We start from the raw sequence: 20384 nt of genomic DNA on the forward strand, positions 1-20384 counted from the left end.
TAGATAGAGCTATGAGCAAGTGAGAAGCAGCATCCAGGACCAGGATGGGCAGGTGGAAGCTGGGATCACAGGACAATGAGAGTGTAGGGCTGGGGCCTAGAGCAGAGCCACAATGCCATCCCTGCCATACAGGGAGACAATTGTGGCTCTGCCCTGGGCTCCAGCCCCAATGCTGTCACAGCCCTGCAATCCCCCCCAGGGCCCCATCTCATCTGCCTGGCTGAGCATGTCCTGCCCATGGAGACCCCTGGCAGTGGATGTGGGGCAGATGGGAACAAGCCAGATAGTATCAGTTGCACCCCCCACCTGGCCTGCAACAGCTCACCCAAGTTCCTAAAGTGGCCCTCCAGCCAAAATAATTGCCCACCTAAGGGGTGGCATAGAGAGCAGACTTTAGCCAGGGACCTGGAATACATGTATACTTCAGTTCCTTGAGCTATTTTTCTAGTGATAAGAATTTCAGGTAAATTCTTAATGGTAGAAATGAATGACTGTCCATTAAGGTATAAATGTAGGCTTAGCAATTCAGCAGGGTTACATTCTTTCACCATTAAAAGTAATGTAATACATTTTTTCATGACTTAAAATATCAATATTTACGATAATTACTGTATTTACTTGAATCTAAGTCAACCCTGAATTTGAGATGACCTGTCCAATATTTGATTCTGTATATGAAAAATACAAGGTATTTATAAAGTCCTTGTGCAACTTTAAACTTTAATAACTTTAGATGTACACATGATAGAAGTAAACTGTAAATGGCAATTGAAAGCATAATTCATTAAGTTTTAACACCATACAGCTCAAACGTCTAGACTGCAACATAACCGCCATCTTTTATGAAACATCGTTCAATCCAATTTTCCAACTTGTAGAAAACGTTTTTCGTTGCTGCTGAGTGATTTTATGAAGTAAATTAAATAAAATGAAACAATAATATGCTTACAGTGTACTAAAAAAGGTAATGAATTATGCTTTCAACCACTGTTTACAGTTTGCTTCTACCATGTATATCCAAAGTTATTAAAATTTAAAGTTGCACAGGGACTTAATAAATACCCTGTATATAATACATTTGTTATGGTTTTCCAGGTATAGAATCTAATTATCAGAGGGTTGTCTGGAACTTGCCCCTCCCCACCACTGCTACAGCAGGGAAAGCAGTGGTTGGGGAGACCAGATGGCCCCCTTGCATTCTTCCCCCTCACATCTTCCTGCAGCCTTTCTGCCCCCCACCCAGCAGCACCCTCCGCCACCTGCAGCTCCCTGCAACCTGTGCCCCTCCTCTCCCATTCCCCACAATTTCTGCCCTTTTCCTCCGCTCCCCAGTCTCTGCCTGTTTCCTTCCACCCCTAATCCCCCCACTTTCTGTCAGTAACTGCTGAACTTTTGTTCCCTCCCAGAGCACAACACGTGGAAACGTAACCCTTGCTGGCCACACAGCAGTGCCAGCGCTGCTGATTGGCTGAGCAAAGGCCATGCACTAGCAGCGCCACCGCTGCTGATTGGCCAGGCAGGGGACAAAGAGTCTCTATGTACTCCATGCCCAGGAGGGAATCCAGCCTGAGCTGAGCTGCACCTGACAGTTAACGGGGAGAAGTGGGGGGCAGAAGTGCAGAGGGTAGAGCAGGAGGCTGTTGTGGTTCTGACTCTGGCCCTGAGCTTGGGTTGGAGCCAGAGTCAGAGCCATGGCAGCCTCCTGCCTCCCACTTCATACATAAAGCTAAGACAGGGGGCTTTCCCCCTCCTTCATACTGAAGGGGGGGAAGGAGGTATCTTAGCTTTGGGTAAATATGGTATGCAGTAATGCATAGTTACATGCAACACAATGCAAAAATTAGCAAACGAAAGATTTTCATGATCTTCACAGTTTAATAAAAAGTGTTTAACAACATTTGAAAAGGAGGGATGGTAGGAAAGTATAAAGCAAGGGGAACCATGAATAATACACATTTGGAAAAAAAGGTAATTCATACAGCATTTAACTTAGGTCAGGAATTCATAGATTTTAATTACAAGAAGGACTGCTATTATTCATCTGGCTTGACTTCTTTAAGCATCATTGAACCCAAAATTTTACTGCATTATCCCCCATTAATCTCAATAGTTGTTTTTTTAATAAACATCTTCCCCCGTTGATCAGATATCAATACAGTGTGTTAACCATCATTTCCTTTTTTATGCCTGTGTGAAATTCCTTAAAAGTAACACAAATCAGCTAGAAGCGGACATGGCAGTTGATGGACAACTAAATGTACTTTGTCGGGTTTTGCCCGTTGCACTTACTAGTTAAGGCAGATCTTGTAACTGAGGTTGAAGGAGCCGCTTGCTATAGGGAGTAGAATAATTAATCCTCACTGTACTACAGGAAATATTTAAAAAGGTGGGGAAAGAACATGCATTTAAAACTCCTGCTTTTATTCCTTTAATAAAACTAAAGTCTTTGTGCATTTCAGCCAAAACCAACAGGGGTATTAGGTGCAGTAAACAAGCCATTATCTGCAACTGGAAGGAGACCTTACATTAGAAGCACGGGATCAGAGACTGGAAGCAACATTAGTGTAAATTCAGAGCTGAGCTCTCCTGCAGGTAACAGATCAAGGTATGTGGGAGATTTTTACTTGGGTTCAAAATATTGGGATGTTTTGGTTTGGGCTTTTTTTTTTTTTTTTTTTTAAAGTATTGCTAGATTTAAACAATCAGAACATCATATTTTAGCAATAAAGTTATTTATAGATAGAGAAAAACTAACGGCTATATGTGTGTGTATTTATATGTACATATATATATGTATATCTCAATATTATACATATTACAATTACATTATTAATAATTAAGCAGTTAGCTTGTTATGCTTTTATTCTTTTCACCCCACTAGCACCACTTTAGCCAAGTGGAACTGCACTGCATGCCTACACTAAACACAAAGGCACCTCATTTATCTATTTAGAATCTTGTACTATGTCCCTGACCTTGGAATCAAGGCCTTTATAAATGAAAATATAGGCTGTTTACAGATGTTAAAAAAAAAAGGTTTGCCTTGGAGTGCCTCCGCACCAAGCCCAGCACATGCCCAGAAGAGGCAATTGTGCTAGTTTGACCCTGTTCACCCAATGTCTGTAGAGATCGGGCACTTCATCAGAACTTTTTTGGCACTTTTATCTAATAGCTGAATGAATCAACTGTTAGATAAGAGCCAAATAAGCCCCACTGAAGTGCCCAATCTATACACATGCTGTGGATCTGGGTTGAACTAATGTGCTGCCTCTTCCAGTAAAGTGCAGTGTTTGGGGTTTTTTTACTCATGTCTGTCAGCATCCATATTTATTACACATGATAACCATTAACAAGAATGCTTTTAGGCAGTTAAACTTTGCAACCAAATGTATGTATGGTATGTAGGACAGGATTAATTTTATTGCTTAAAGAATAAAGTGATATCATTATTTTTAAATATAATTCTGTCTCATTAAAACAAATAGCTAATAGCAGATTAAGTAAATTTAAAAGGACTGGAATGCGATACAGGACTAAAATGAAATGAGTAAATGCTGTTTATGATGTTGAACAGAAGGAGGCTTCGTTTTCTAAACTAGAAAGCACCTGCGCTTCAGAATTTTATGGTTGAGATTTAATTTTTGAGTGAATGAACTTGAGATGATAAAGAGTTAAAGGAAAAAAATTGAGTACAGGCTTTTGGTTCATTAAGTTTTCTTCTGCATCTGTTTAGAATGTTGCCTTCATCTGAGGCAAAGGTTGCCTGGTCCTGGAATTCACAATAATGATTCTAAATGTTTTTACTGGAGGATTTGTGGGACTTAATCCTTTTGTAATCAATAATCTGCGAGTTACTGGTCCTGGTCAATAGATTTGTTCCTATCTCCTATTATTGATATTGGACTTCAGTTCAAGTCAACACTTGCATATCTGAACCATTTTGAGAAAGGAGATATGAAAATGAACATAGATACATTTTCTTGCTTTAGGCTACATCCTTTCTGTTATGTTTATCATAAAGAAAAAACTAGTTACACATATTTCTTTAATTCTTGTAACAGAGAACAGAGTTCAGACATATCAGAAACAGGGGTCAGTGAAAATGATGAAAACCCAGTGCGGATTATTTCGGTCACACCAGCAAAAACTGAAACTGTAAAGAACAAGGTAAATTTCATGTTTTTGTAAGTGAATCTTAACTTTGTAGTTAATCTGATACATGTATTTATATAGTATATTCCAGTGTTTCCTAGCTGTTCTTTAAGGGAACTAGTAAGGCCTCATCACATTTTATTCAGTCATCTCATTTTCTTTGTAAAAAAACCCACCTTATTATCAGAAGTGCTAAGGATCTTTATCAAACAAAAGAATATATACCATGTGTTCAAAAGCAGTATGGATTACTTGAGAGAGTTACTCCTTATGTTATAAAATACTAAGTTGGAGAGGGTCCAGCGGAGGGCAACAAAAATGGTGAGGGGGCTGGGGGACATGACTTATGAGGACAGGCTGGGCTTATTTAGTCTAGAAAAGAGAAGCCTGAGAGGGGATTTAATGGAAGCCTTCAAGTACCTGAAGGAGGTTTGAAAGGATAGAGCTAGACTGTTCCCAGTGCTGGCAGATGACAGAACAAGGAGCAATGGTCTCAAGTTGCAGCAAGGGAAGTTTAGTTGAGATATTAGGAAGAATTTTCTCACTAGGAGGGTAGTAAAGCACTAGAACAGGTTACCCAGAGAGGTGGTGGAATCTCCACCCTTGGAGGTTTTTAAGACCCAGCTAGACAAAGCTTTGGCTGGGATGATCTAGTTGAGGGTGGTCCTGCCTTGACCAGGGGGTTGGACTAGATCAGTGTTTCTCAACCTGTAGGTCGCGACCCAGAAGTGGGTCGCAAGAATATATGAGTGGGTCATGAACAAACTTTAAAAATGGATTATCCTTTAAAGGAGAAAAACAGGAAACTATGGGTTTTCCCTTGCAGGCTCTTAAGGGTTCCAGCTTGCAAGGGGCTGCTTGTGGTTGCTTGGAGCCCCCCATGCCCCACACACAGCGAGTGCATGTGGGGCAGGGGGGCCTCACCCACCCCTTGCCCCACACACTGGGAGGCTGGGACCTGGGGGTGGGGGGCAGCGGGTCAGGAATGAGGGACACTTGAGTCAAGACTGGCCATCAATATTTACAAATGGGTCCTGGTACAAAAAAGGTTGAGAACCACTGGACTAGATGACCTCCTGAGATCCCTTCCAACCCTAATTTTCTATTATTCTAAATGGAAGAAAAACTACATTTCCTGTCTTTTTTTCAGTGTTTCACAACCTTAGTGTTGTTTAAAGTGAAGGCTGATCCTGTATCCTTGGCTAAAGCCAATGTCTTGTGAGGAGAGGTAGGTAGGCAGAATATCACAAGCCAAGTAGTAAGAAGTGTTATTTTCACTATTACATTTATGTGCATCTCACTTGGATTGAGAGCCACACAAAATATGATTTCAACCAGGAGCACTCAACCCCTGGCCCACAGATCAGATCTGGATGCTAGTGCTGTGTCATGCAGCTTGCAGAGGCCCCCATGGGTCTGGAAACTTGTCAGTAGGGGAGTGGTGGCACTGCTCTTCTACTGCTAATTTTCTTTACCTAGACCTCTTTAAGACTAGCTGTGATATCCAGTCCTCTACCACCTCAGGCTAAGATAGTGCAAAGTGTAATTTCTGAAATTTCACAGGTGAGAGTTTTTCCCAGAGTGGAATTTTTTCTGAAAAATTTGAGAGAATTAGATGAGGCATTTTGGAAAATGACAGTTTCAAAAAATGGTATTCTTGCTCTTTGAAATGCCTTTAGTTGAGATTCTTGAAGCTATAGGGGATTTAGGTAGATCTTTTCCATTAATATCAATTTTAAATGCCTTAAGTCTGTCTGAAAGAAATAGAAAAAAATTAGAAAGATCATTTTACTATATAGTTTGCTTACCCATTTTAAAAATTATTATAGGATATCTAGCAAGAGTAGCCTAGTTTCAAACACAACACATGACTTAGTGAATGGTTTTAATATATGTTTAAAATAGCAAGTTGTGCTGGTGCTGTGTCAATAGATGCCTTTAAAATGTAATATAGCTAAACAAAAAGTTTAAAAATAGTTCAACCTGTTGAAGGGTGGGGGGGTGCTAATGGAGAAATACTAACTGTTTCGGTCTATCAGGGTAATACCTGGAAAATATTTAATTTACTATAGCATGATAAGATCCAATAAAATAGTAACAGATTGATAAAGGATTTGTGATTCCAAATTAATATAAAAGTAACATCAGCAAAGGAAACGGCCATATTTGGTCTAGTTCAAAAATACTTGAGACTGATTTTAGATTGGGGTGGGCTAAATATGGCCTGTGGGTCAAATCCAGCCTGCCAAGGGATTCTATTTGCTTCCACCCAGCTTGTGCACGGGGGGCAGACCACTGCTTAAGTGGCCCTCCAGCCCAAATAATTTCCCACCCCTGTTTTAGATTGACTCAAGTCTGTTTTCTCAAAGCAGCAGTAGTATAGTATAGCTTTTTAATAATGCCATTTCTTGAAGGACTTGGAGAGATACTACTGATGAACAACAGACTTCCCGCTAATCGTATTTGTGTAATGTATTTGCAACTTACTTAGATGAATTAGCATGTACAGCCACAACACTTGTTTTGGCAGAGGTTTACAAAAACATTATATGAATTCTAAATTACTTCCTGGAAAGTAAGGAAATGATGTCAGAATTATGAACTTGACTATGAAATTCTTCCTTATTTTTGATAGCATTTTAAGTTCTGGTACCTGCTCTGTAATTATGTCCTTTTATCTCAGGCATAGAGTAATGAATCAATCACTTGTACTGCATGAACAAGGAGATACAAAACAGTATATTGGCAGTTACATGATCAGATCCATTCAGGGGTGTCTGGTAATGCAGTTGCATCCCACTTTGATTCCTGGTATAGAGAAGAAAGGCCCAGCTCCCCATTGGTGTGCGTGGCTGTGAGGAAGTGAGTGCAGGTGTCTCAGGTCCTCTCTGACTCAGTGCTGGCCAGACAGAGATGTAGAGATCTCCTTCCACTACCTGAGAAGAGCAGGGTAGGTGTAGGAATAGTTGCTGACTATCAGAGAGCCCCAGTGACAGTGGTGGGGTTACCTGACACAGCTTGGTCTCTGCATGCTACAGCTGCTGCTGCTTTTCTCTCTTGCTGCAGAGAGGAGGATATGAACCAATGGCTTAAAGTTGCAACAAAGTAAATTTAGACTGGATATCTGGTAAAATGTCTTCACTGTGAGAATAGTGAGGTAGTAGAATAGACTGGCTAGGGAAGTTGAGGACTTTCCATCTCTGGAGGTGTTCAAGAAAAGGTTGGATGGGGATGATCTAAGTGCAACTATGCCTGTTTTCTACCGTGGGTATTTCCCATGCTTCTGGGCTTTGCTGGTTGTTCCCCCTTTTCTCTCTGCTATATGTCTTAGGAAGTTTTTAAGCCTCCCCTGAGTCATTGGGCATTGCCTACAGCTACAGCGGAGGACTTTAACAAGGGTGTGCCAATAGGTGGAGGAAAGAAATATTATTTGGGGTGGCTGGGCCTGTGTGCACTTGCACCTGCATGCACATACCTCCCCGTCCAGCAGGTAAGTCTGTCATGGGGAAGGGGCATTTTGGGGGGGGCAGATCAAGACCCCTGTGGTGAGGGAGGGGGTGGGGCAGGGGTTGGGGTGAATGGGACCCCCATAGGGAGCCTCCCACCGCTGTGTGCACCCTGGCAGAGGCCTGGGAGGCACATGCTCCCTGGATTTGTTCATGAGGTAGAGGCAGCCTGCCACTGCAGGCTGGGCTCTGCGCCCCGCTGCCACTGCCCCAGGAGCAGTGCAACACCATGTGCCTGCCACACGCTAACTGGGAGGGATGAGCTGTTGTGCTGCTCCCGGGGCAGCAGCAGCAGAGAACAGCCCAACCCGCAGCAGCAGCCCACCTCCATAATGCACACAAATCCAAGGGGCACATACCCCCCAGGCCTCCACCAGGGTGCATGCAGTGGTGGGAGCCTCCCCATACCCGTGGATGAGCCACCCTGGCTCCAGGCATCCCACGGCCCTGGGGCCCCATTCAGCCCTGGCCCTGCCTTTGCCACACTCTCTCCCTCACCAGGGGGGCCTTGATCTGCCACCCCCCATGCCCCTTCCCCATGACAGACTTACTTGCTGTGGCGGGCAGTGTTCTACATGCTGCTGGGCTGCTGCAATTGCATATCTGTGTCTGTGTGCACCCTTCCCCCACCCCTGCTGCAGCTGCCTGGAGCTGGCAGCTAGGCTGCCCTGTGGCCCTCTGTGCTGCTACAGCTGTCCTGCATTTGGGGGGCGGGGAGATAAGCCCCGTTTGCCCCAGCCTTCCACCACCTATGGCCGTGTGCCAATTCTGCTGCTAGAAGCAAAGGCAGAAGTTCCTGGCTACAAGGTCTGACTCTTGCCCCTCTGCTCAAAGTTAAACCCATCACTGTATTTGAGTTCAGGAAGGAATTTTACCCCATAATTAGATTGGTATGGACCATGGGGAGCTTTGCCTTACTCTGTATCAAGGGGCATGGTCCTCTACCTGGGCCCTCATAAGTGTAGAGCAATAACGTTTTATAGAAGCAGGGCATTGGCTGTCGTGGTTCCTCTGCTTTACCAGTGGCAGGTAAGGGTGTTAGATCTCGTGTCAGGTTTGAGGGTAGTCTGATGTAGAGTTTAGATCAGGGATGGGCAAAATAAAGCCCATGCCATTCTATCCGGCCTGTGGGACCCCTAAAAATTTTAGAAAATATTTATCTGCTGCTGGCTGCTTGTCAAAGAGGACAGGAGCCAGGGGCAGTAGGACCCAGGGGGAGCTGACAGCAGAAGGCAGGAGCCCAGCCCTGCCCACCCCCAGCCATTTCTCTGTTTCCTGCCCCTGCCCTGCTCCAGTGGCTCCCAGTTGCGTGGCCAAACTGGGCAGCACTGAGCCCTGCTGGTACAGACGTATGCATACACGCAAAGGTAGGGGCAGTATGTGTGTGTGTAGGCAGGGGCAGTGTGTGCGTGTTCGTAGGGGGAGTCCCACATGCACCCACACCATACACGCAGACCCCCCCACACCCCCTCTTGCACACCAGCCACCCTCCCCCCACACAGCCTTCCACAAACTTCATACCCACCCACACCCCACATATGCACACACATACCCACATGCTCCCTCATCCCACGTACCCACAGCCCCCAACAAACCTATACCCACCCACCCTATATTATACAAGCATAAGAATTCATTTTAAGCTATTGTACAATCACTTCTATGTGCACTACACACATGCATGTAAACCAGGGCAAAATTATTTTTTTAATCATATTAATGAATGTTGTAGATGTTCACTTTTTAGAATATAATTTGGTATTTTTTTGGTTCCAAGATGGCAAAACCCCTTGCTGAAAGGAGTTCCTCTGGGGGCAAGGAGAGGGACTTCTGGTGGCAAAGGTCAGGGGTTAGGGGGCGGGGCTTCCAGTCCCAAGGTGGTGACCATGGGGCCAGGCTACCCATGGGGCCCTCAACAGCTTGCTAAAACTCAGTAAGTAGCCCTCCACTCCATCCAAAATAATTGCCCACCCCTGGTTTAGATTATGGTTGTATAGGATGGTTTGGATAGAGATGATCCCGTCTCAGGCAGGGAGTTGGACTAAATGACTTTTGGAGGTCCCTTACAGCCCTGCTTCTCTATGACTCTATGAACGGGGCATGATCTCCAGCCAGTTTGGAGAGTTGCCAGTCAGGAGGACCCAAAAAGCCCATGCCAGGCAGGGCTCTCAACCAGGGAATGGGGAGCCTGTACCCAGCTACAGCAGTTGGAGTGCTGGGACCTCAAGCCATGTCAGGTAAAACCACTGTCGCTGAGGTTGGACCATCAAGGTGCTGCTGGAGCTCCTGGCTATCAGGGGACACTCAGGAGGTCCAGGCAGGGAGCAGGTGCAGAAAGGGTGAACCCACCTGTCACTGCCACTGTCTCTGACTGACCTGGGAACAGGAGGTAGGGTGCACCCCAGGGCTGTTCCTGCCAGCTGTAGCTGGATGCTGCTGGGAGTAGCTCTGGGAGGTGCCAGGCTCAGCTAAGACACCAGCAGTGGCAGGCAGTTTCCCTCTTGCTGCCTCTGCTCCTGGACAGCAGGGGAAAGGAGGGAGAGGGGCAGCAGGGAGCAGGGGGAGAAAGAAGGAACCTGCCTGCCACCACACAGTCCACCTTCCCCCTTGCAGCAGAAGCCCCCTGCCGGGCCAGTGCAGGACACCTGATGGGGCCAAGCAGGAAACAGGCAAGAAAGAAGGACCTGCTTACTACCACCACTGTTCCCAGCTGAGCCCGGTCTTGCATAGCTGCTTCCAGTAGCTGGAGACCCTGGGCCAACAGGGGACTCCAGGGGGCTGGTCTGGGACCAGGTTCAGGAAGGAGGGACCTGCCAGCCACTGCTGCTGTACTCTGCTGTCCCAGGTGGAGCTGATCCAGGCACAGGGCCACTCCTGTCCCACTCCAGACTCAGGCTGCAGGGCGCAGCTCTGTTGGGTGCTGTGCTCAGCTGGGGACAATAGCAACAATGAGTGGGTCCCGCTCTTCTGCCCTTGCTCTCTTCTCAGTCCCTTCCTCCACAGTGTCCCCTGCTGACCTGGGACTCCAGCCATGCTTCATCCCCCTGCCATGGTCTATGGGGCAGCGCTTGTAGAGTCCTGCTGGAACTCCATTTTCTTAATCCTGGGATGGATTTGTGGCTGCTCAAGTAGATCTTCTGTGGATATGAAAAGAGACCATGAAGGAGAACTGCCTGCTTAGAAATATGAAGGAATGTGCGGGTATTGGTCTTGCCATGATCTTAAATACTTTCAAACATTGCAGCTAGTGGGAAAAATATGCATTGTATCAGACATTAACAGTTCCATGACTCTGTTGTATTAAGCTTTAAACAAATAAAGTATGCCCAAAATATCACTTTGGTATGAATTTTGCTGAAACTAAATCTGTGGTAATTGTGTTCTTTGGACAGATTGTTTTATTGTGCTTCAGAAACTCATACTTGTGACTGAAGTAGGTAACAGTCCCAACTTGTCTTTGTGGGTTATTGTTTTATACTTCAGGGGAACTGATTTTATTTTCTAGGAAATTAATTCTGATCAGGCTATGCAAGGAAACAGCACAGAACGTGGTAAAAAAAGAACAGCTGCAGCATCTGGAACAGAGAATATTCATCAAAAACCAGAAGAAAAAGTAGATGAAACAGGACCAGCAGCTCCTCCCAAACCCAGGAGAGGGCGTCCACCCAAATCTGAATCTCAGGGCACCACAGCAAAAAATGATGAAGCAAATAAACCGCCTGGCAGGGGAAGGAAAAGAGCAGCAGGCAGCCAAGAAGGTCCAGGCGGTTTAGAGGCAAGCAACGCCAAAGCTCCAAAACAGCAGGACATAGCAAAAAAACCAGCACCAGCACAAAGACAAATTGATCTACAAAGGTAAAAAAAAAAAATAAATCCAAAAATAAAAACATCTTTCCTGGTCCAAAAAATATTCTGAACTTTTAAAATGTGATACATTCAAGAAGCATGTAAACACATGCATTTTCCTATAGCACATACTATGACCCAGCATGTTACAATGTGAAGTATTTTTCTTAGGGCCCTGGCAGATGTTACACTTAGACTGCAGTTAACCTGTTAATCATGCTATAAATAGTAACCAAACCACACACTTAGGGAATTAATGGTGTGACAAAACGAGACACCAGCAACAAAAATGTTTTATAAAATATGTGAAACACTTCTGTGGCTGGTTTCCATAGCATCTTTAATTGAACATGTGGCAAAGTAGCCTCACCATGTAGCATGATGCCTGCAGCATGGGACTACATACACCTCATGGCATTAGGTGCAGATTGGGAACCCATCAGCTGATGGGCTCTCCCGTGTTAGCATGCTTACTAACTAACTGAGGTGCGGTTTTGCATGGGACTGCGCCTCATGGTTTTCAGGGTACCGAGGCACAGGAAGCCGCAGGACTCACTGTGCCCCAACCGGCCCTGCAGCTTTGCCAGGGTTTGCAGAACAAGGTATGTTGAAGTGCTAGGTCAGGGTGAGCAACAGGGTCTCACCCTGACCTGGCATGTGAATGGTGCCTTGGTCTGTAGCTCCCAAGGGAGCTGTGAGGCCAGGCAGTCAACCTACTAGCCTTCTCTGTGCTCAGCTAGGCTGACAGGCATGGAGGAGAGTAAAATTCCCTGGCAAGGAAACCCCTGGTCTCCCTTCAACAGGAGTCCTGCTAACACCAATTAGTTTGAAAGGTTGCCATTAAAATAATGACATGATTGTTGGAGCCAGGGACCAATCCCAAACACACATCCTGCCATGCCCATGTTGGGATCGGATCCCATTGCACAAATGTTTCAACATCTGCCAGGGGCCGGAAGAACATACATGCACTGAGAACAAGTTCCAGAGCAATGAATGCACATTTCTTAGTGTGGTTCACGGTCCCCCTTGCTAAGGACATCACCATCACACTATCAAAGAGTGAATAGTTTTGGATTTGAGATTTTTTTTTATGCTGTTCACTAGTGCAGATGCACATGAAATAAGAGTTCAGTTCCTGCTTGTGTACATTGGGTAATAAACATGAAAAATTCACAAAATACTTGGTGAATTCAAAATTATTAAAATTTGTTTCAAATTTGATTTTTCCTGTTTGTTTAATCCACATGTGTCATGAAACTATCAGCTTTGATAACAGAATCTGAAACGCTGCAGGATTTTTACCTGGTACTTTTTCGTTTTCTGTACATGCTCCTTGATTTGATCCATTTCTTAAGCGTGCTTTATATTTGAAACACAAAATGCACAAAAATTCACTTCAAGGAATTGGCTTAACGCATCTGTGATGATGTTTTTAAATGTGAAAGCATGCGAAGTGTGAAAATGTTAAAACATGCTAAAGAGTTAGATAATGTACCAAAAGACTGCACTAAAATAGGACATTAAAGAGTTAGAAAGTTAGGGACTGTGATTTCTGGTTTTTAACTACCTCAAATTGTGTGAAACACTATCTTCCCCAGCCCCTCTCACTGCACTACTTTGACACCAATTTAAAGACAGATAAATAATTCAGTCTCATAAGGGGGTGGTGTATTAGTATACTTTTCTCAAAAGAATGCATTTTACACTTTTCCTTGAAATTCTGTAGTATGTATTTTTACGTTAAATCCCTTAAAGGAACATTATTAGATAGTTTCATTGGCAGTATTTAATAGCTGAACTATTGTTAAGTGTTTTAACATTTTTCAGAAGCCAGGTTCTGGGAAGTGATGGAGATTCACTGTTGGAGATAGAATCAAGTCCAGGATATTCCCCAAATTATATGGATCATTTTAAAGCCTGTGGGAGCAGCCAGGAAGACACTGAGGATGCAGAGCTAGCAGAGGGAGGCTTCCTTAAGGTGCATCAGGCAGCGTATACAGGGCTATTTCATATTTTATTGTAGTTTATGTGATAGCGAGGCAAAGACCCCCCCTTCTCTTTCTATAAAAATACCTGTAACAGAAGTGTGAAACATAATATATACATTTGCTTATAAATATGAAATTTATTTGTAGGCGTTAAAAACAATTAATTGCTGACTTACTACTTTTTAAAAACAGAATAATTAAATCCTATATTATAATTTAGTGTCTCCATTCTCCCATATTACTGTCATATGATATAACAGTGGAAAATGTTTCCTTTAAATGGACTGAGGCAATGCCATTCAATTATTATTTGTATATATTGTTTGCTCAATTTCTGTAGCCAGTTTTTGGTTAAAGCATGTAAATTTGCAGTAGAAAAATGTAGTAATTAAAGCAGTGCTGTTACTATTTTAGAAGGTAAACTATAGAGCTAGAAGGGAAAAATCAGAGGTGAAAAGTCAAAGAATAATGATGCAACTTTACATGTACACTGTGGGAGGGGTTTATTGTTCAGAAGGAATTGAAATTTCTTTGTTTAGATATTTAACTTGAATTCCATTTTCCCCCCAATAAGGTAAAAAGAAAACTTGCTCGAAAAGGGAGGAAATGAAGGCCAAATAAAGGCATGCTCCAAGCTTCTGCGAAAACTAGGATTCAGAAAATTTCCTGTACAGGAACTGAAATTACTTCAAAACACACAGCTTTCAGCTCTGAAAACAGAAAGGAAAACTATGCTTCCCTTTCATATGAAATTAATCCTTCTCAATGGAAATGTAAAGCAGAAACTCTTGAGAAAGAGGCTAAAAGCATCTGTACTTATTTCCCCAGAGACTTTTTTATGAAAAGTCAATAATTAAGCAAATTGCTTAACACTTGGTTCCAGTTCCTGCTATCTGGAGTTTAAAAGTGTATTTACATCATTAATTTTCATGCTGCATTTTTTTAAAGAAAGTCAGAAGAGGTCCTTACACTGACATTGAAAATCCATGATCCTAGAGCCAGGTTTCCCCACGATTTACAAGAGAAAGTAGGAGTCTACTGAATGGATTTTAAATGAGACTAGAGGAAAATCACATAAAATATTTCTTTGCTTTACTTTTGGAGACTGTTTTATGTATAATTCTTTCCGCCTGCCTACTTTTCTGCAAAAATAAGATGTACAGATTTCAGTTCCCTGCTATGAAAAGTCATGTGGTGGCAATTTTATAAATGTTGCTTTCTGATTTTTATCAGAGTGGGAAAATAATCACTTAAAATTATTATTGATTTGCAAGTAGACATTTCATTTTTTTTTAATTTTCCCTCCATTTTAGTTTAATATAATTTGCAATAAATGTACATATTGATGTTTGTTTTATAAAAACATATATCACTTTTAAGTGTTTTTACTCCAGCGGTTCTGTTGAAATATTCTAAATTTTAAAGGAGTAAAGACAGTCCAGCATTTGATTTTATAATATTTGTCACCAGATTTTTATTATTGATGTAAAAAAGTCAATTTTTAAGAACAGTTGGACTTTGGCAGCTTTGTAAGGAAAGTTGGAAATGTTTAGGATTGCTCTCAATTTTAAGCATTGTGCTGATTGGAAGTAAGTCTGTTTTGCATTTTGTCTTCCTGTCCAGGCTCATTTTTAACGTTTATTTTAGAAGACTGTTGCATCAATATTATGTTCCCTGGCATTGTTCAGCATAGATACAGTGTACACTTTTACGTACACATGATCATATTTAAGTTTGTTGCATAAAATAAACGCTTCTAGGTGTCACATAGTGGTGCTTTTTTTTTTCTCTCCCAAAATCTCCTTACCATGTTTTTGTTCATATTCCTGGGTGTGCATAAGAATGTCACTTTTGAGTAAACAGGCTGGCATACAAGCATGTACTTGGTCAAAGGGTTTACTTGTGTCTGAAATTATACTGCTTAACGTCCTTCCAAAGTTCCTTTTTTTTCACCCGCTCAAAGTTCCGGTTTTTTTTCTGCATGAAGGATCAGGTATTGGACCAGGACTCAGGATTCTTGGGCTTTTTGACCAGCTGTATGAGCTTGAGCAAGTCACTTCATTTCTATGCATCTGTTACTCCATTCCTCTTTTATACAGAAGACCTATTGATGGAAAGCACTATATAAAAGCTAGCTATTGTACAGTAGCTTCAAGGTTATTGATGTACTAGTTGGGGAAGGCTTCCTCTCCTAATTGATGAAATGTTGAATTTTTCAACATACTATCACTTTTTAGTCTTTTTTGTAGCAGTGCTTCAAAAGTAGTTAAAACTGAGGGGAGGTGTTACACAAATTCCTGTGTACAGCTCTGTAGTTGTAAAGTAATGGGAAATCTTTTAGAATTAAAATAATTTTAACAGCATGTCATGTTCAGGGGAGACTTAAGCATTTTAACTTTATGATTTTAATTTCTCCTTATCTGCAGATGTTAGATTTTCAAAACTGAAAAAATGGTCAAAATCTGATTTACTGTCATGTACTGTTTCCTTTTTCCTATTAGTTTCATTTTCTGATTAAATCAACTATTTTTCTGACTCCTGTTTACAAATGCAAAACATTTATGTAACTATATGTTTTTTATGTTTTTAATTACAAAATATCTATATTGATATGCACGAGTTACTAATAACATTCCTTTAACTAAGGTTTGAAATTAAAACTACACATATTTTTGTAAATATGTGTAATTCAGAATAATTGGTCTGAAAAGCTAAGAGATTTCAGAAAAAGGACAGTTGAATTTCTGCATCTTTCTAACATTTATTTTAAGCTTTTTTTTTTATTCTCTCTTGGATCAAATTTGAGAGGACCATGTTTTCACAAACTTTCTTAAGTTAAGAGTATTTTTTATAGGGGAAATTTCCAAAATGGGTGTTTTAAGTTGCAGCAGCTCTGTCCTTCAAATATAGTATTGTCTTGCACTAAAATTGAAGTCACAAGACATGGGACTTGACCCAGGAGGTCCTCCCAGTTCTACATCTTCTATTCCATCTCCTATCATTGGGTGCAGAGACATAAGTGAAAACAAAAGGCATCTTAATCCACTCTTAAAGAATAAAAAAAGACTTAAGTTCCCTCATTTCCATTTTCAAATAGTTTGACTGGCTTAGGAGAGGACTAGAATCTTGTCCTTTTCTTTCCATCTCCTTGGCTAACAGCAGGTCATACCACAGCTCAGCTGCAAGAAGCATGCTTATAAGGCTACCTCTCTACCCAGCATGAATCATTCCTGTGTGGACAATATGAAGGTGACATGCAAGAACTGGCAGCAGTTAGCTAGGTCAGAAGCCTCAAAGATGCAAGGGACTTTTCCTTCTCCCAACAAGTAAGGCAGGAAAGGAAATTCAAATATCTTATACCTTAAATAATTAGATCCTCACCTTAATCTACCTTTTCCTCCTCATCTTTTTCTTTTCTCTTTTCTTTTTTGATTGTGGGGGAGGAAAATAAGTGCAGTCACCAACATAGATCATTCAGATCTTCTAAGGACAAAGGAAAACTCCACTTGAGTGTGGAGTTACAGGACCTGGGCTCATGAACAAATTACCATGGTGCAAAGGAGGGCAGGGATTTACACTGTCAGCTACCCTACAGTAATTTCTTATGCGCATGCTCTTAGTCTATGGTAGGTGATAGTGTCTTTGATAATGAAAGTGCCATAAGATACCATAAGTTAACTATCATAGCTAAGGAGAGGATTCCCCCTCCCCTGGAATATGAACCACAAAGGTCAAAGCAGTTTTACGTCAGGAATGAAAGGTATACCTATTGGCCTTCCCTGCTTCTCAAGCATGACTGTCAGAAGTCTTCTTTCAAAACACTAGTGGTATACCACAAGACAAAGGGAGATTTGTCTGTTTGTGGACCTCACTAATGTCCTGAGAAGGCAAATGCCAGGAGGGACTCAAAAGTGGTTGTCATCTCCACACTGTGGAATTGCTGCTTCAGAATATATCACAGAAGAGCTTCATGCCTGCACTCCCCGTTACACCTGGGAGCCCTCATAGACACCATCATATGCCAACTTCCTTGCACAAGAAAAGTTCACAGAAATCAGGATGCTCAAATGATGTGCTCATCCAATAAATAATATGGGTGCCTCTCAGGATTTAAATTATGAGTAAATACCTGAATGCATATAAAAAAAATCCTGATTTTTTTTTTTTCAATGGGGCCTACGACAGACACAGCCAGGTGAATCATGTCTCAAAAAAATCAGAGTCTGATATTGTGAAACCTGGACACCTCCCTGATAATAAATAGCTTCCTGTAAGAACATGGAGCAGGAGTGGAATAATTATTACCCCGTTTGCAGACTGGTGATCTGCACAAGAATCACCAGTCTGCATTTTTATAACAGCATAGCAGTTAATATTCAGAAGCAAAATGTAATGTTGAAAATTTCATATTGGAATTACATGTGAACAATCTAGGAATCGGAAGCAGAACTCTATGGAAGGGGGTTGGGGACAAAGGGAACCACTACTGGATATGTACTTACCAGAATCAATTGCAAGATCTGCAAGTGGCTGTTATTCAACGCAGGGTAGATAATCTGTGGAGGAGCTATACTGCATTTTCAGCTTTCCCTATTTTTAACTTCATTTATTTCCTTTCACAGAGTAAACCTGGTATAGTTTTGACTGAGGTGTTGAAAATCAATCTTTGATGAATGAAGAAAGATTTAGTGGGGGGAAAATAGCAACTGGGGCAAAATCATATACAAGACAGTTTACATAATTTATACATTGTAAGTGCAATTCCTCTTTGGCAGTATTGTCACAATATTGCTAACTTGAAAAGTGGCAAGGAGAGTTTTATAGTAGAGAAATAACAAAACAAGAGGAGGAGACTATTAACATCCTTTTAATGAAAGAACCCGCACTGTGAATCAAGGGAGTCCAGTCCGTGCAAAGCTGAAGTGCCTTTACTTCTAGGTGCTCATTTGAATTACCCAGCTCAAGCAGTTTAATACTTGTATAAGGTCTTCTCTTCACTAGACATGTTTAGTGTTTTCTAGTGAAACATGTTTTTGTTCTGTAGTGAAAACTGACCTTAAATTTGCCAGGTCTCTTAAATCTGAACAGAAAGATTAGATTATTCAGTTTGGGAACACATAACATCAGTAAATTCAAACTGGGTGCAAAATGACATCTTGACAGCATAGCAAAATCTTAAGGTAATTGTTCATGTGAATCCTACTTTGGGTTTGTACCTGCCCTCTGTGTGAGATGAGGTTCTTTTGGTCAGCAGTGTCTGTTGAAGCTTTGTATTCATCTTGGTTGTCCTCACATCACACACAAATCCATGCCAATGATGTAAAGGGCAGAGCAGGCTACACTGATTATCTCTGGTGGGTACCCTCAGTACCATTTTTTGCTTAAGCAAGGCACATATCCCAGAAAACTGCTCTATCAGCAGCTCATTTGCCAAAACTCAGGACGTACCTCTAAAACTCTGCTTTCTTGAGCATTTTGTGAAGGCTTTTTTGGGCAAGAAAGGAAGGACATGGTCCACTGGAGTGCCTGGATGCACCATTATTCTGTTCTGACATAAAAATGTTTATGGCAACACAAGCTCCAAGTAAACAGATGCCCTTGCCCACAGTCATGCTTCAAGTGCCCCAAAATGTTGCTGTGACCAAAGTTGTCACAGTTTTTGATGCCTTAAATGGGAAGACATCTATTTGCTTATTGCATGCCATGGGAATCCCCCTTCAGGAGAATTCTTGGGGCATGCTTGTAGACACGTGTCCTAATCAGGGTGCAGCACTAGCAGCTGTCCCTGGAGCCCCAGGGTGATGGAGCCTTACCCTGTGGAACAAGGGACCTGACGATGCATATAGGTGCCAATGACATGAATAGGCTGTGCTGGGATGGCATCATCCTGGCACAGCTGATCCCACTCCAAGGATGATGTCTGTTTATAGCCTGAGACCCTCGTTATCAGCCTTGACTGTATGGACAGCTTAGGTTAGAAAGGACTGTTGCTCTTGAAGCAGGCTGAGACACGGGTCACCAGTGTTCGTGCTCACAAATCAGTCTGGTTCTCAAATGAACCTGTCAAAGAGTTCATATCTGCTTGACAAAGGTCCCTCTGTACCAACTGCTTAAACCAGTACCTGCAGACTTCTTTCCTTGAGTAATGAAGAAGCTGAGGCAAATGCTCCTTTTCCTGGCACCTCAGTGACCCCTCCATGTCCTCTCCAGCTGACTACTCAAATTATAGAATCAGAAAATTAGGGTTGGAAAGGACCTCTTGAGGTCATTTAGTCCAACCCCTGCTCAAAGCAGGACCATCCCTAACTTGATCATTCCAGCCAAGGCTTTGTCCAGCCGGGTTTTAAAAACCTCCAAGGATGGAGATCCCACCACCCCTCTGGGTAACCTGTTCCAGTGCTTCACCATCCTCCTAGTGAGAGTTTTTCCCAATATCCAACGAGATATTGGGAAACCTCCCTTGCTGCAACTTGAGACCATTGCTCCTTGTTCTGTCATCTGCTCCCACTGAGAACACTCTAGCTCCATCTTCTTCAACACCCCGCTTCAGGTACTTGAAGCCTGCTATTAAGTCCCCTCTCAGTCTTCTCTTCTCCAGACTAAATAAACACAGTTCCCTCAGCTGCTTCTTATAAGTCATGTGCCCCAGCCCCCAGGGCTGCTGCCCAGCCAGTCAGCCCCCAGCCTGTACTGGTGTATGGGATTGTTCTGTCTTAAGTGCAGGACTCTGCATTTGTCCTTGTTGAATCTCAAATGACTTCTTTTGGTCCAATCCTCCAATTTGTCTAGGTCACTCTGAATGCTAGCCCTACCCTCTAGGGTATCTACTACACCTCCCAGGTCTCTCTCAAGTACAATTAGCACTCCTGGACTCCTTTCCCCCTTAGAC

At 42.5% G+C, this 20384-nt stretch overlaps 1 protein-coding gene across 1 annotated transcript in view; it reads left to right on the forward strand.

The window, feature by feature from the left end:
* The window catches only part of PDS5A (PDS5 cohesin associated factor A), a 131637-nt gene extending 116376 nt beyond the window's left edge, over window positions 1-15261 (forward strand). The window contains exons 29-33 of the mRNA XM_025210675.1: window positions 2460-2605; window positions 4062-4167; window positions 11164-11513; window positions 13335-13485; window positions 14070-15261. Coding sequence (XP_025066460.1) covers window positions 2460-2605; window positions 4062-4167; window positions 11164-11513; window positions 13335-13485; window positions 14070-14105 — 789 coding nt within the window. The 3' untranslated portion in view covers window positions 14106-15261. The remainder of the gene's footprint in view (window positions 1-2459; window positions 2606-4061; window positions 4168-11163; window positions 11514-13334; window positions 13486-14069) is intronic.
* Window positions 15262-20384: the final 5123 nt, after the last annotated feature.

This window comes from Alligator sinensis, unplaced genomic scaffold (assembly GCF_000455745.1).
Source record: "Alligator sinensis unplaced genomic scaffold, ASM45574v1 scaffold246_1, whole genome shotgun sequence".
In the NCBI taxonomy this organism is placed as follows: Eukaryota; Metazoa; Chordata; order Crocodylia; family Alligatoridae; genus Alligator; species Alligator sinensis.